At 52.1% G+C, this 17,879-nt stretch overlaps 1 protein-coding gene and 1 pseudogene across 2 annotated transcripts; both read right to left on the bottom strand.

The window, feature by feature from the left end:
- Nucleotides 1–35: 35 nt before the first annotated feature.
- Nucleotides 36–10,719, bottom strand: LOC308175163 (annotated as a pseudogene). The gene is made up of 8 exons: nt 10,699–10,719; nt 6,445–6,825; nt 6,075–6,185; nt 5,057–5,139; nt 4,785–4,901; nt 3,122–3,249; nt 728–844; nt 36–154 (listed from the first exon to the last, which is right to left on the bottom strand). The product of its transcript is annotated as an uncharacterized misc_RNA (transcript).
- pgap4 (post-GPI attachment to proteins GalNAc transferase 4) lies at nt 10,660–13,960 on the bottom strand. The gene is made up of 3 exons (XM_080550882.1): nt 13,732–13,960; nt 11,714–12,032; nt 10,660–11,640 (listed from the first exon to the last, which is right to left on the bottom strand). The coding sequence occupies exons 1-3, from the start codon at nt 13,942–13,944 to the stop codon at nt 10,922–10,924; spliced, it is 1,251 nt and encodes a 416-aa protein (XP_080407008.1). The 5' UTR covers nt 13,945–13,960; the 3' UTR covers nt 10,660–10,921.
- Nucleotides 13,961–17,879: the final 3,919 nt, after the last annotated feature.

The raw sequence follows: 17,879 nt of genomic DNA, 5'->3' as shown, positions 1-17,879 counted from the left end.
GAGAGAGAGAGAGAGAGAGTTCCATATAGACATACCGTTTCCCAAACAGTTTGAGGGCCATGAGGGAGAAGATGAGCACGCTGAACATGAAGAGCAGGAACACGTAGAGGATCTGAGGCAGGGCGTTACGAATGCTCCTAAACGCCCTCCGCAGCTGGGGGGGGGAGAGGGAGGGAGGGAGGGAGGGAGAGGGAGGGAGGGAGGGAGAGAGGGAGGGAGAGGGAGGGAGGGAGGGAGAAAGAGAGGGAGGGAGGGAGGGAGAGGGAGGGAGGGAGAGAGAGAGGGAGAGGGAGAGAGGGAGGGAGGGAGAGAGAGAGGGAGGGAGTAAGGGAGAGAGTGAGAGAGAGTGAGAGAGAGAGAGAGGGAGGGAGAGAGAGAGGGAGGGAGAGAGGGAGGGAGGGAGAGAGAGAGAGAGAGAGGGAGGGAGGGAGAGAGGGAGGGAGGGAGAGGGAGGGAGGGAGAAAGAGAGGGAGGGAGGGAGGGAGGGAGAGAGAGGGAGGGAGAGAGAGAGGGAGGGAGGGAGAGAGAGAGGGAGAGAGGGAGGGAGGGAGAGAGAGAGGGAGGGAGGGAGGGAGGGAGGGAGGGAGGGAGAGAGAGGGAGGGAGGAGAGAGAGGGAGAGAGAGGGAGGGAGGGAGAGAGAGAGAGAGGGAGAGAGATGTTCATTAACAGAGTGAAGGAAGGAGGAACGCCTCATCATCAGAACGGTGACTTCCTATTGGCTCTCACCTGCCTCCCCTCGGTGATGTTGACCAATAGCAGCGGCCGGAGGACGCGGGAGAAGCGTACGCCTGGGAGCCCCGCCCCCTTCATCCCCCCGTAGAGCAGCATGTCTACCAGGGTCAGCTGGGGGGGAGGGGGGAGGGGGGGAGAGGGGAGGTCGTTAGAGGGGGGGGAGAAATGGGAGGACAGGCTCATGACAGGTCCCCTGACTGACAGGTGTCACATGACTCTTCCCCCCCTGACTGACAGGTGTCACATGACTCCTCCCCCCCCCCCCTGACTGACAGGTGTCACATGACTCCTCCCCCCCCCTGACTGACAGGTGTCACATGACTCCCCCCCCCCCCCCCCCCTGACTGACAGGTGTCACATGACTCTGTCTCTCTGAGGATCCCTGAGTCACTCCAGCGTTTCCATGGCGAGCAGCCCGCCGGTGCAGTAAAGCAGCCCCGCGTGCAGTAAAAACGCTGACACGAGGGGACGTAGGGGATAAAGGTCGTTTCACAACACCAACCCCCTCCCTCCCTCCCTCTTGCCCCCCTCCCTCCCTCCCTCCTCCCTCCCTCCCTCCCTCCTCCCTCCCTCCCTCCTCCCTCCCTCCCTCCCTCCCCCCCTCCCTCCCCCCCTCCCTCCCCCCCTCCCCCCTCCCTCCCTCCCCCCCTCCCTCCCTCCCCCCCTCCCTCCCTCCCCCCCGCCCTGGAACACACTTCCTTGTCCCACAGCAGCAGTTCAGTCAGACAGGCAGGAACTCCACTGGCTGGGGGAGGAAGGGGGGGGGGGGGGGGGGGGGGGAGGGGGGGGGAGGAAGGGGGAGGGAGGGAGGGAGGGAGGGAGGGAGGGGGGGAGGGAGGGAGGGGGGGAAGAGGGAGGGAGGAGGGAGGGAGGGAGGAGGGAGGGAGGGAGGGAGGGAGGGGGGGGGGCTGGGGGAGGAAGGGGGAGGGAGGGGGGGGGGGGGGGGAGGGGGGGGGGTTTCAAGTTTATTTGTTAAACCGCACTTTTCCCATAGACTTCTACTACCACTATAACTATACTTTACTAGTACTAGAACAACAACAACGTCTAACCACTACCACTACCAGGGTGTCTGGCCCCCCCACATAAGCCACCTGGGGTGATAGGACCTGGGGTGATAGGGACCTGGGGTGATAGGGACCTGGGGTGATAGGACCTGGGGTGATAGGACCTGGGGTGATAGGGACCTGGGGTGATAGGGACCTGGGATGATAGGGACCTGGGGTGATAGGGACCTGGGATGATAGGGACCTGGGGTGATAGGGACCTGGGGTGATAGGGACCTGGGGTGATAGGACCTGGGGTGATAGGGACCTGGGGTGATAGGGACCTGGGGTGATAGGGACCTGGGGTGATAGGGACCTGGGATGATAGGGACCTGGGGTGATAGGGACCTGGGATGATAGGGACCTGGGGTGATAGGGACCTGGGGTGATAGGGACCTGGGGTGATAGGACCTGGGGTGATAGGGACCTGGGGTGATAGGGACCTGGGGTGATAGAGGGTGATAGGGACCTGGGGTGATAGGGACCTGGGGTGATAGGGACCTGGGGTGATAGGGACCTGGGGTGATAGGACCTGGGGTGATAGGGGGGTGATAGGGACCTGGGGTGATAGGGACCTGGGGTGATAGGACCTGGCGTGATGGGGCCTTCTCAGCCGCAGCCCCGTCCCTCTGGAACGCCCTCCTCAACCACACCAGACAGGCCAACACCCTCCCAACATTTAAACAGGCCCTCAAAACCCACCTCTTCAAGCTCGCCTTCACCAGTTAACCCTCTCCCCCTCCCCTTCCATGTGTCCCCAGCACTACCTTCGTTAGGCCCCTATACTTTCTTTTATTTACCTTTTGTGTCTTTTTATTATTACTACTCGACCTTTTCAGTTTGTAAAGCGTCTTTGAGTGTCTAGAAAAGCGCTATATAAGTCTAATGTATTATTATTATTATTATTATTATTATTATTATTATAAAAATGGTACCCGATGTAGTTGTTTACTAAACAGGGGCGTCTTGACCCTGCCGACCCTCCTTGACCCTTCACCCTGCCGACCCGCCTTGACCCTTGACCCTGCCGACCCTCCTTGACCCTTCACCCTGCCGACCCGCCTTGACCCGCTAGGCAGCAGCAGACCCGCTAGGCTGCTGGCTCGCTGCCACTGTGGCTCAGGAGGTCACGGTGTCGAGGTGTCCTTGGAAAGACACTGAACCCCAAATTGCTCCAGTGAGCGGGCCGGCGCCTTGCATGGTAGCTTGCCGCCACTGGTGTGTGAATGTGTGTGTGTGTGTGAACGGGTGAATGAAAGCTCTTTGGAATAAGGCGCTATATAAATGCAGTCTGTTTACCATTTGACTGCTATTGCTACGACCACTACTGTTATACTACTACTGTCTACAGGCGATGATGCAGATGTTTTTGGGGTCTTTCCAGAAGCGCTGGCGAGGGATGACCTGGGCGTAGTGGACGAGGCGGGCAGAGAACGCTGCCAGACACACCAGCTCCATGATATAGGTCGCCTGGAGGAACAACAACAACAACAACAACATCAATAAGATCAACAGCAACAACAACAACATCAATAACATCAACATCATCATCATCAACAACAACAACATCAATAACATCAACAACAACAACAATAACATCAACATCATCATCATCAACAACAACAACAACATCAATAACATCAACAACAACAACAATAACATCAACATCATCATCATCAACAACAACATCAACAACAACAACATGACAATCGATAACATCAATGTCTTAGGTGGTAGTTAGGTTGGGGAGTTAGGTGGTAGTTAGGTTGGGTAGTTGGGTGGTAGTTAGGTTGGGTAGTTGGGTGGTAGTTAGGGTAGTTAGGGGGTAGTTAGGGGGGTAGTTAGGTGGTAGTTAGGTTGGGTAGTTAGGTGGTAGTTAGGTTGGGTAGTTAGGTTGGGTAGTTGGGTGGTAGTTAGGGTAGTTAGGGGGTAGTTAGGTGGTAGTTAGGTGGTAGTTAGGTTGGGTAGTTAGGTGGTAGTTAGGTTGGGTAGTTAGGTGGTAGTTAGGTTGGGTAGTTAGGGGGTAGTTAGGTGGTAGTTAGGTGGTAGTTAGGTGGTAGTTAGGTTGGGTAGTTGGGTGGTAGTTAGGGGGTAGTTAGGTTGGGTAGTTAGGGGGTAGTTAGGGGGGTAGTTCAGTGGTAGTTAGGGGGTAGTTAGGGGGTAGTTAGGGGGTAGTTGGGTGGTAGTTAGGGGGTAGTTAGGGGGTAGTTAGGGGGTAGTTGGGTGGTAGTTAGGGGGTAGTTAGGGGGTAGTTGGGTGGTAGTTGGGTGGTAGTTAGGGGGGTAGTTAGGGGGGTAGTTGAGTGGTAGTTAGGTGGTAGTTAGGGTAGTTAGGGGGTAGTTAGGGGGTAGTTGGGTGGTAGTTAGGGGGTAGTTAGGGGGTAGTTAGGGGGGTAGTTAGGGGGTAGTTAGGGGGGTAGTTAGGGGGTAGTTAGGGGGTAGTTGGGTGGTAGTTGGGTGGTAGTTGGGTGGTAGTTAGGGGGTAGTTGGGTGGTAGTTAGGGGGTAGTTAGGGGGTAGTTAGGGGGTAGTTAGGGGGTAGTTAGGGGGTAGTTGGGTGGTAGTTAGGGGGTAGTTGGGTGGTAGTTGGGTGGTAGTTAGGGGGTAGTTAGGGGGTAGTTGGGTGGTAGTTAGGGGGTAGTTGGGTGGTAGTTAGGGGGTAGTTAGGGGGTAGTTAGGGGGGTAGTTAGGGGGGTAGTTGGGTGGTAGTTAGGGGGTAGTTAGGGGGTAGTTGGGTGGTAGTTGGGTGGTAGTTAGGGGGTAGTTGGTTGGTAGTTAGGGGGTAGTTAGGGGGTAGTTAGGGGGGTAGTTAGGGGGTAGTTGGGTGGTAGTTAGGGGGGTAGTTAGGGGGGTAGTTGGGTGGTAGTTGGGTGGTAGTTAGGGGGTAGTTGGGTGGTAGTTAGGGGGTAGTTGGGTGGTAGTTGGGTGGTAGTTAGGGGGGTAGTTAGGGGGTAGTTAGGTTGGGTAGTTGGGTGGTAGTTAGGTGGTAGTTAGGGGGGTAGTTACCCCAGATGGGCAGGGAGATGACTGCGGGGGTCTTCACAACAGAGCCAGGGCCAGGTCCACGCTGATGAACACATACACCAACACCTGCAGCCCCCAGTGGTTGTACAGCAGGTACAGCCTGGAGAACAACAACAACAACAACAACAACATCATCAACAACATCAACAACAACATCCTTGTGTGTGTGTGTGTTTGTTTGTTATCCTACCCCACAGCCAGGGGTGTGTGTGTGTGTGTGTGTGTGTGTGTGTGTGTGTGTGTGTGTGTGTGTACCTCACAGCTTGGGGAGTGGTGTCAAAGAAGATGTTCCTGTTGTATTGAGCATCTGACACGTAGACGGCAGCCAGGTCAAAGTCCTACAACAACAACAACAACAACAACAATATCAACAACAACAATAATAACAACAGCACAGGTGATAGGAGCAGCACAGGTGCTTTTAAAAAAACCTGTCTGACCTGAGACCTGTTTTAAACACCCTATCTGATCTGCCATCATAACACATCCACATGTTACATACAACACACATGTAGGCTAGCTATCATAACACGTCCACATGTTACATACAACACACATCATCGGAGCTGGTCACACGTCATGTGACCAGGGAAGACGTGGCTTCTACATGCCACTGACCTGCCTGGTTCAACACCAGCCTAACGCATCTCTACACTGACCTGCCTGGTTCAACACCAGCCTAGCGCATCTCTACAGAGAGAGAACCAGGGTTCCCATGCCTTCTGAAACATCAAATTCAATAGATGAGAATGTATATAATAGGAACTATCCGCTCACAGACAACAATTTAAAAGAGAGGCTTGAATGTGTAGAACACTAGATGGTCTCTTGCCTTCTCTACCACAGCACAGCAAAACAATATATTGTGAAATATGTATAAGATTTTGTTTCTTCATGTGTGGGGTCTGTCTCAGATAAGATTTCGGTTAAGATTTTGAAAATCCTTATGTGTGTACCCCGCTTTATTCTAAAGATTCTAAAGATTCTACTTATTCTAAAGATTCTACTCTGCTTCTAAAGATTCTAAAGATTCTAAAGATTCTACTCTGCTTCTAAAGATTCTACTTATTCTAAAGATTCTACTCTGCTTCTAAAGATCTTTAGAAGCAGAGTAGACTATTTAGAATAAGTCGAATCTTTAGAATAAGTAGAATCTTTAGAATAAGTAGAATCTTTAGAATAAGTAGAATCTTTAGAAGAGCAGGAAAGAGCAGGAAACGTAACGGTGCAACAGAAGTGATAACGTCAGCAGCAGCACCACCGTCCCACTCACGTCGTCTGTCTTTCCGTTCAGCTGTTCGTCTCCGCCGTTGGTCAGTCCTCCTTTCCCTGGGGTGGGCTCTGCGGGGGGCTCTGCGGGGGGGCTTCTCGGTCTTCTCGGCTCCTTCAGACATGGTTCATGTGTTGCAGTGAAACTTTTCTTGGAGAAGAAACCTGCTTTTTAATTAATTAATTAAGTTTGCCATTTAGCAGACGCTTTTAATCCAAAGCGATTTACAATTACGAATTACAGGGACATTCCCCCCTGGACTAACTGAGGGCTTACTCAAGGGCACACTAGTAGTGGTGTGGTTTCAGGCGGGATTTGAACTCACAACCTTCCGATCACAAGTCCAAATCACTATCCACTAGACCACCACTACCCCCCCCTTTTCCTGCCGGGGCAGTCTGCAGGAGGACGGACTTCCCGTCGTCTCCAACAAGTCGTGTTTAACTCCCGTGTTTGTCCCGTGTTTGTCCCGTTTGTCCCGTGTTTGTCCCGTTTGTCCCGTGTTTGTCCCGTGTTTGTCCCGTGTTTGTCCCGTTTGTCCCGTGTTTGTCCCGTGTTTGTCCCGGTTACAAGTCACACTGCGTCCGTTACCGTTCCCGTCGCTCCGGGTCACACTGCGTCCGTTACCGTTCCCGTCGCTCCGGTGAACGTCACGCACGTCCCGGGCGGTGAGCAGACATGTGTCGGTGTGTCGGGGCCGTTTGAGACGCTGAGTCGGGGATGGTTCTGCCTGCTCGTCTGGTTCGCTGTGGTTCTGCTCCCGTCATGTGACTGAGACATGCAGCGGAAACAGCAGCAGGAGGAGTGGTGGGAAGGAAACTTTCTTTCTTGGCCCTCCCCCTCCTCCTCCTCCTCCTCCTCCCCCTCCTCCTCCTCCTCCTCCTCCTCCTCCCCCTCCTCCTCCTCCCCCTCCCCCTCCTCCTCCTCCCCCTCCTCCTCCTCCTCCCCCTCCCCCTCCCCCTCCTCCTCCTCCTCCCCCTCCTCCTCCTCCCCCTCCCCCTCCTCCTCCCCCTCCTCCTCCTCCCCCTCCTCCTCCTCCTCCTCCTCCTCCCCCTCCTCCTCCCCCTCCTCCTCCTCCTTCTCCTCCCCCTCCTCCTCCTCCTCCTCCCCCTCCTCCCCCTCCTCCTCCTCCTCCTCCTCCTCCTCCTCCCCCTCCTCCCCCTCCTCCTCCTCCCCCTCCCCCTCCTCCTCCCCCTCCTCCTCCTCCCCCTCCTCCTCCTCCTCCTCCCCCTCCTCCTCCTCCTCCCCCTCCTCCTCCCCCTCCTCCTCCTCCTTCTCCTCCCCCTCCTCCTCCTCCCCCTCCTCCTCCTCCTCCTCCTCCTCCCCCTCCTCCTCCTCCTTCTCCTCCCCCTCCTCCTCCTCCCCCTCCTCCTCCCCCTCCTCCTCCTCCTCCTCCCCCTCCTCCTCCTCCTCCTCCCCCTCCTCCTCCCCCTCCCCCTCCTCCTCCTCCTCCTCCCCCTCCTCCTCCTCCCCCTCCTCCTCCTCCTCCTCCCCCTCCTCCTCCTCCCCCCCCTCCTCCTCCTCCTCCCCCTCCCCCTCCTCCTCCTCCCCCTCCTCCTCCTCCCCCTCCTCCTCCTCCTCCTCCCCCTCCTCCTCCTCCCCCTCCTCCTCCTCCTCCTTCTCCCCCTCCTCCTCCTCCCCTCCCCCTCCCCTCCCCCTCCCCCTCCTTCTCCTCCTCCTCCTCCCCCCCCTCCTCCTACTCCTCCTCCTCCTCCTCCTCCTACACTCTGCTGGTGGGACCAGGGACCATAGTGAGTCTGGAGGCAGAGAGGACACTCTGCTGGTGGGACCAGGGATCATAGTGAGTCTGGAGGCAGAGAGGACACTCTGCTGGTGGAACCAGGGATCATAGTGAGTCTGGAGGCAGAGAGGACACTCTGCTGGTGGGACCAGGGATCCCACTCTCTTTGAGAAATCATTTCCCAGGACATTTCCAGGAGTTTTTCTTGACAATCCAGGACAGCACTTGCTCACAAACGGTCATGTAATTTACCGGTAGGCCTAGTATCGACACATTTAACCCCAGTTGTATTCCTCCTACCAACAGTCGAGTTTCAAACAAAAATACACACCTAGGTTTACATAGGTGATTGGAGTGAGGGGATAAAATAGAAAAACTAAAATGAGAAAGCTCCCAGTAGGAGCACTTAGGTGGCGTAGTGGATTAAGCGTTCACCATGTAACCGCAGGGTTCCCGGTTTGATTCCGGCCGGGGACATATCCTGCATGTCACCCCTCCTCTCTCTCTCACCCATCCTTCCTGTCTGAATCTCTACTGTCTCTGTCAATAAAAAGAAAAATATGAGTGGGACTGCCCCACTCAGAAAAAAATACTTTAAAAAAAAAGAAGAAAACTTCCAGTACAATATTTGTTTTTCCCCACCCAGGATATTTGGTCATTTTAGTCCGTTTTCCAGGTTTTCCAGGACTGGAAAGCTAGTCTTTCAATTTCCAGGTTTCCCAACCAGCCAGTGTTTATTAAGCAGGCGTGACGTCATCAGCAGCCATGCACGTGACGTCATCTACTGTGACAGAGAAACGGGGAGACATCAGCTAGCTACTCTTGTGCTAGCTTGTCACTCAGTTCGACGATATAAAATACAACATATATAATCTATCAAGTTTCATAACATTCATCATAAGTTTCCGAATTTCCTTACTAACAAAATAATATAATTGGTTTCTTCTTTATCTGTGTGTGTGTGTGTGTGTGTGTGTGTGTGTGTGTGTGTGTGTGTGTGTGTGTGTGTGTGTGTGTGTGTGTGTGTGTGTGTGTGTGTGTGTGTGTGTGTGTGTGTGTGTGTGTGTGTGTGTGTGTGTGTGTGTGTGTGTGTGTGTGTGTGTGTGTGTGTGTGTGTGTGTGTGTGTGTGTGTGTGTGTGTGTGTGTGTAAGATAATTGGTTTCTTCTTTTAGACATTTTACAAATTAATAAATCCGTTTTCCGAAGAGCGCTTTGCAACTTGGAACTTACCGTTGGTTGCCGTTGGTTACCGCTGGACCTTACTGGGAACGTTTTCCATCACACACAAGTCGCGAGCCACGCCAACCAATCAACAATCACTGAACCAAAACCATTGACAGACAAGGGGAATAGCCAATAGAAACCCTGGCGACAACACGACCCACAGATCCCCGATCCTCATTGGTTAAGGATTATCCGATTATTCAGGGTTAGTGACTCAGATCTTGTTAATCATATTGATTAATTTAATTATTACATTCAGGTGTGTATATAACAGGCGTGCAGCTTCGCATCCAGAAATGTAACATAACATCTTTATAATGGGCTTTATTTGACCATGTGGTGAAGCACATTGCATCTATTATTATTATTGTTAGGCTATTATTATTATTATTATTAATAATAATAATAATGCATTTATCTTGTATAGCACTTTTCTCAGTATATTATTATTATTATTATTATCTCAGTACACAAAGACACCATGGAGAGAACAAGAATACATGGATACATATCAATCAAAACAAAAGCGATCTTTTAATAGGATAGTGTAGAAGCTGTACACAAGAGGCACCATTCAAGAAACAAAGTGATAAAATGCGACAAAAGGCGACATCTGACCACATTGACGGACAGTCATTTGATTGGACAAGAGGCAGTCACATGGACACTCCGGCGCTCTCAGAGCGAATTTCCGAACGCGGCCAGTGTGACTCAGCACATGCGTGGTATTATCTCCACAAAACAAGACGTTTAAAACATTACAGAAATAGAAATCCAGATTAAGCTTTCTCTTCAATGATAAGTACAATGAGCATAACAGATTGATATATTTCATTATAGTATCAAATCAGTGTGGTATACTTTCACACACACACACACACACACACACACACACACACACGCACACACACACACACACACACACACACACACACACACACACACACACACACACACACACACACACACACACACACACATAAACCCACACATAATGTAGATATGTCTTGTTGCACACACATTCATAGCTGTGGGGGGTTACACCTTTTTAGGCCACTGTGGCATTCCTCCAGGGGGTTTTATGAATTACCATTCCTTTGTCTTAGAAGCACACGGTCAAAGCACTGTCCTCACATGTTCATTGCAAGATGGCCTCCCTTCCTGTGACCTGCCCCCTGCCCTTTGACCTGCTGTAACCTAACCCTAACATTAACCCTTAACCCTAACATTGACCCTTAACCCTAACATTGACCCTTAACCCTTAACCCTAACATTAACCTTAACCCTAACATTAACCCTTAACCCTTAACCCTAACCTTAACCCTAACATTAACCCTTAACCCTAACATTGACCCTTAACCCTAACATTAACCTTAACCCTAACATTAACCCTTAACCCTAACATTGACCCTTAACCCTAACATTAACCTTAACCCTAACATTAACCCTTAACCCTAACATTAACCTTAACCCTAACATTAACCCTTAACCCTAACATTAACCCTTAACCCTTAACCCTAACATTAACCTTAACCCTAACATTAACCCTTAACCCTAACATTGACCCTTAACCTTAACATTGACCCTTAACCCTTAACCCTAACATTAACCTTAACCCTAACATTAGTAGTCCCATTTAGCATGCACCGCCAGAGACAGACCTTGTAGACAATGGCAGGCATTACAGGCACAGTTGGTTATTTGTTTATGTAAATAGGGGGGTTAGCCTAATGCTAACCATACTGTGAATGAGGGTGCTAGCCTAATGCTAACAGTATTGTGAATGGGGGTGCTCGCCTAATGCTAACAGTATTGTGAATGAGGGTGCTAGCCTAATTTTAACAGTAACGGCCTGGGGGGGGGGGGTTCTGGTTCTGGTTCTGGTCAGAGTAGTTTGGGCCTGGGGGGGTTGGTCCTGACGGAGGAGAAGGCTCCTATGTGCGAGACCAGGTTGGGCTCCACGCTGTGGGCCCGCTCCCCGGGCAGCGAGCGGGCCATGCGGTACAGCACCGTGTCCTTGGCGTTGCCCTTGGCGCAGGAGGAGCCGTCCAGGTACGCGGCCGTGCGCAGCGAGGCATTGCCGGGGTACAGCATGGCCGGGGTGCAGCACTCCGTGGCCGGTCCCACGGCGTACAGCTGCGGCGACACCCGGCGCAGCTCCAGCAGGTAGTGGCGGCCCGCCAGCTCCACCACCGCCATGAAGTACAGGGTGAAGAAGAGGAGGCGCGGGGCGGAGAAGAAGGAGGAGGAGGAGGTTAGAGAGGAGGGGAGGAGGCGCGAGGAGAGGGGGAGGAGGAGGAGGAGGAGGCAGGTGGAGGACACCAGGCCCAGGCCCAGCCACTCCAGCAGGCGGGCGGGCTCGGGGTTCCAGTAGCGCTGCAGCCTCTCGGGGTGGTACAGCTTCATGTAGAGGGTGGCGGGGTGGCGCTGGGCGGCGGCGGGCCGCGCCAGGAGGTTGCGGACCACGGGGAACAGGTCGGCCCGGGGCAGCGCGTCGTCCTCCAGCACCAGCACGTTCCTGGGCCGGGCCAGCTGCCAGCCGCGCCGCAGGCAGAACACGTAGTCGCGCTTCTCTCTCTCGAAGGTGTTGATGACCCCCTCCTCTGACCCCCCCATGGCCCCGCCCCCCTGCCCCCGGCCCCCCCCCCCTCCTCCTCCTCCTCTCCTCAGGGGCACGCCGCACCACGGGGAACCTTCCCTCCAGCAGCCTGGCGTCCTCGTGGTCCTGGGGACCGCTTTCCACGTCGCACACCAGCACCTGGACCTGGGCGCACCACCTGTCCCCCCCCTCCCCCTCCCCCTCCCCGCGGCAGCCACTCATGAGGCTGGACAGCCGTCGCATCACCTGCAGCAGGTAGTGGAAGTCCCGCCCCTCCGTCCGCCTGGACGTTACCACGGTGACCAGGAGCTCGGCTCCCGTGGCGACGGAGACGCGGGGCGACGGACGGCTGTCCTGCCAGAACCTCAACGCCTCCTGACCCTGGGCCAAACTCTCCTGCAACACACACACACACACACACACAGTATATACACATTAGAGATGCTCCGATCAGGGTTTTTGGTGCCGATCACCGATCACTGGAATCAGTGATCTGCCGATCCGATATCACCGATCACCGATCACAGCGTCGAAAATGGCAATTGAAGCATTCTATTTATTGTGTAGCATTATTTATGTTTTTAATTATTCTTAACACCATTGACATTGTATATTAAGTATTTAAATGAAATTAGGAGATGAGAAAGTATCATGAATTGACGACCATCTGTTTTATTGAATTCACAACCCCCTGTAGCTTACTTCAGGAAAAACAAATAAAATGTGAAAATAAAAATCATAATAAATAAAATGTACACTGTCACATAAAATGTGCAACATTCCACTCGAATGAGAGGAACTAGGGGCTCTTAGAGAACTTGGAGCTTATACTGTATACTGTAGCTTTCCTGAGGAACAATAAACATACCCAAACTAAACTGCAACATAAACAGGCTATAGACAAATATAAAATACTGTTTCAAGTCAGTCAGTTTCAAGTCATATTTAGGAGGAGATAAGACAGCAAGTCAGCAATAATCAATAAAACAAAAAAACAAAACATTGCACCTAAGGAGATTTCAGACTCAAACCTTACTTCTGATTAAGCAGCATCACTGACAGATTAGCCTTGAGAAATACAAGCATCTCAGCGTTTTTGGCACTCAGCCTGTTCCTCTTATCATCTAAAATATGTCCTGCTGCTGAAAAGTCGCTCGCTATCTACACTTGTGCAAGGTGCACAGAGGAAGACCTAAAACTCACGCGCTAATAGTTGTTGCTATGGGCCAAGTGACTTTCTGCTCGCGGGGTCACATGACGTCGCTGCACACTACCTACACTACGCTCGTGAAGTCGCGCTGGAACTCTGACCAGCACTCGTGGAACGCCTCTCGTCCAATCAAAGCACTCGTCGAGCCCAGTGTGCGCTTCGGCGCTCTCTGAGCGAATCGACGAACGCAGCAAATGCCGTATGATATTCGTGGTATTGAAAGACCTTGCATGCGTTCCTCCGCGAGGTATTTCTTTTGAGCAGACATTACAAACGGCATATTTGTTGTCTCTTTCCGACACTGTGTAATATTTCCAGACTGGCGACGCCATTTTGTAAACTGATCGGTCGTGTTTGATCGGCCGTTTTGAGAACTCCGATCAAAACCGATCAAGGCCATATCGGCCGATACCGATCGGCGCCGATCAGATCGGAGCATCACTACACACAATATATACACACATTATATACACACAATATATACACACAATATATACACACATTATATACACACAATATATACACACAATATATACACAAACTCCCTCCCTCCCTCCCCCGCCCTCCTAAACCTGACCCTAAACCTAGCCCTGACCCCAACCCTGACCCTAAACCTAACCCTGACCCCTAAACCTAACCCTAACCCTGACCCTGACCCTAAACCTAACCCTGACCCCTAAACCTAACCCTGACCCTAACCCTGACCCTGACCCTAAACCTAACCCTGACCCCTAAACCTAGCCCTGACCCCAACCCTGACCCTAAACCTAACCCTGACCCCTAAGCCTAACCCTGACCCTAAACCTAACCCTGACCCTAAACCTACTCCTGATCTGTAGAGTAGAATCTCTAAGCTCACCTGTAGGGTATAACGTCTAAGCTCACCTGTAGGGCCCGGTGGCTCATGCTGTCCAGGTACAGGGGCCTGAGGAAGTAGTATGAATAGAGCAGGCGGTGGCAGGCCAGGGGCAGGACCAGGCCGAAGGTCACCAGCACCAGGACCAGACCCTGGGCCACCGGGCCGGGCCAGCGCAGGGGCCGCAGCACCGCCGCCCACCACCGGGGGGCCAGGGCACCACGCTGCCCCCTGCAGGGCATCAGGGACACTACCAGCAGCTCTCTAGGGGAGGAGGAAGGGAGGGAGGGGAGGAGGGGGGTGAGGAGGGTGGGGGGGAGGGAGGCATTGGAATCTTATGTAAAATATATCTGAATGGAATGTATAATTATGGACCTATACTTTCCACTATAAATAACAACAAAGAACTTGTGTATGAATACCGCAAGATAAATAGATAAGCTAAAATATATACCTAACTTAATGAATGAGCCTGCTAAAAGGGGGTGGTGTGGGTGAATACAGTCTGCCTAGGAGAATCTCTCCCTTAACCCTACACTGGACACACGGAAACAACTTCACCTGGATTTAGACACACTACCCCCTACACACTACACACTACACACTACCCCCTACACACTACACACTACACACTACACACTACCCCCTACACCCTACCCACTACACACTACACCCTACACACTACCCCCTACACACTACACCCTACCCCCTACACCCTACACACTACACACTACACACTACACACTACACCCTACCCACTACACACTACACACTACACACTACACACTACACACTACACACTACCCCCTACACACTACACACTACACACTACACACTACCCCCTACACACTACACCCTACACACTACCCCCTACACACTACACCCTACCCCCTACACCCTACACACTACACACTACACACTACACACTACACACTACACCCTACCCACTACACACTACACACTACACCACTACACACTACACACTACACACTACCCCCTACACACTACACACTACACACTACACACTACCCCCTACACACTACCCCCTACACACTACCCCCTACACACTACACCCTACACTCTACACACTACACACTACACACTACACCCTACACACTACACACTACCCCCTACACACTACACCCTACACCCTACACACTACAAACTACACACTACACACTACACACTACACCCTACCCACTACACACTACACACTACACCACTACACACTACACACTACACACTACACACTACACTCTACACACTACACCCTACACACTACCCCCTACACACTACACCCTACACCCTACACACTACACACTACACACTACCCCCTACACACTACCCCCTACCCCCTACACACTACACACTACACACTACCCCTACACACTACACACTACACCCTACACACTACACCCTACACACTACACACTACCCCCTACACACTACCCCCTACACACTACACACTACCCCCTACACCCTACACACTACACACTACACACTACCCCCTACCCCCTACACACTACACACTACACACTACACACTACACACTACACACTACACACTACACACTACCCCCTACACACTACCCCCTACACCCTACACACTACACACTACACACTACACCCTACACACTACCCCCTACACACTACACACTACACACTACACCCTACACACTACACCCTACACACTACACACTACCCCCTACACACTACACCCTACCCACTACACCCTACACACTACACACTACACACTACCCACTACCCCTACACACTACACCCTACACCCTACACACTACACACTACCCCCTACACACTACACACTACACACTACACACTACACACTACCCACTACACCCTACACACTACACACTACACACTACACCCTACCCACTACACCCTACACACTACACACTACACACTACACACTACACACTACCCACTACCCCTACACACTACACACTACCCCTACACACTACACACTACACACTACACACTACACCCTACACACTACCCCCTACACACTACACACTACACACTACACACTACCCCTACACACTACACACTACACACTACACACTACACACTACACCCTACCCCTACACACTACACACTACACACTACACCCTACACACTACCCCTACACACTACACTACACACTACACACTACACCCTACACACTACCCCTACACACTACACACTACACACTACACCCTACCCCTACACACTACACACTACACACTACACCCTACACACTACCCCTACACACTACACACTACACACTACACCCTACACCCTACACACTACACACTACCCCCTACACACTACCCTCTACACACTACACCCTACACACTACACACTACCCCCTACACACTACACACTACCCCCTACACACTACACACTACACACTACCCCCTACACACTACACACTACACACTACCCCCTACACACTACACCCTACACACTACACACTACACCCTACACACTACACACTACACACTACCCCCTACACACTACACCCTACACACTACACCCTACACACTACACACTACACACTACCCCCTACACACTACACACTACCCCCTACACACTACACACTACCCCCTACACACTACACCCTACACACTACCCCCTACACACTACACACTACACACTACACACTACACACTACACACTACCCCCTACACACTACCCCCTACACACTACACACTACACACTACACACTACCCCCTACACACTACACACTACACACTACACACTACCCCCTACACACTACACCCTACACACTACACACTACACCCTACACCCTACACACTACACCCTACACACTACACCCTACACACTACACACTACACACTACACACTACACACTACACCCTACACCCTACACACTACCCCCTACACACTACACCCTACACACTACACACTACACACTACACACTACACACTACACACTACACCCTACACACTACACACTACACACTACCCCCTACACACTACACACTACCCACTACACACTACCCACTACACACTACACACTACACCCTACACACTACACCCTACACACTACCCCCTACCCCCTACCCCCTACACACTACACACTATACACTATACACTACACACTACACCCTACACACTACACACTATCCCCTACACACTACACACTACACACTACACACTACACACTACACCCTACACACTACCCCCTACACACTACACACTACCCCCTACACACTACACACTACCCCCTACACACTACTCACTACACCCTACACCCTACACACTACACACTACACACTACCCACTACCCCCTACACACTACACACTACCCCCTACACACTACACACTACACACTACACCACTACACACTACCCCCTACACACTACACACTACACACTACCCCCTACACACTACACACTACCCCCTACACACTACACACTACACACTACACACTACACACTACCCCCTACACACTACACCCTACACACTACCCCCTACACACTACACCCTACACCCTACACCCTACACACTACACCCTACACACTACCCCCTACACCCTACACACTACACACTACACACTACACACTACCCCCTACACACTACCCCCTACACACTACCCCCTACACACTACACACTACACACTACACACTACACACTACACCCTACACACTACCCCCTACACACTACACACTACCCCCTACACACACAGGAACACACACACACACACACACACTACACACTACCCCCTACACACTACACACTACACACTACACACTACCTCTACACACTACACACTACCCCCTACCCCCTACACACTACACACTACACACTACACACTACCCCCTACACACTACACACTACCCACTACCCCCTACACACTACACACTACACACTACCCCCTACACACTACACACTACCTCTACACACTACACACTACCTCTACACACTACACACTACACACTACACACTACACACTACCCCCTACACCCTACACACTACCTCTACACACTACACACTACCTCTACACACTACACACTACACACTACACACTACCCCCTACACCCTACACACTACCCCCTACACACTACACACTACACACTACCCCCTACACCCTACACACTACACACTACACACTACCTCTACACACTACACACTACCTCTACACACTACACACTACA

The sequence above is a fragment of the Nansenia antarctica genome (assembly GCF_963989245.1).
Source record: "Nansenia antarctica genome assembly, contig: SCAFFOLD_790, whole genome shotgun sequence".
Taxonomy (NCBI): Eukaryota; Metazoa; Chordata; class Actinopteri; order Argentiniformes; family Microstomatidae; genus Nansenia; species Nansenia antarctica.
Note: the sequence above shows the minus strand (reverse complement) of the source record. Positions and strands in the feature narration are given on the sequence as shown.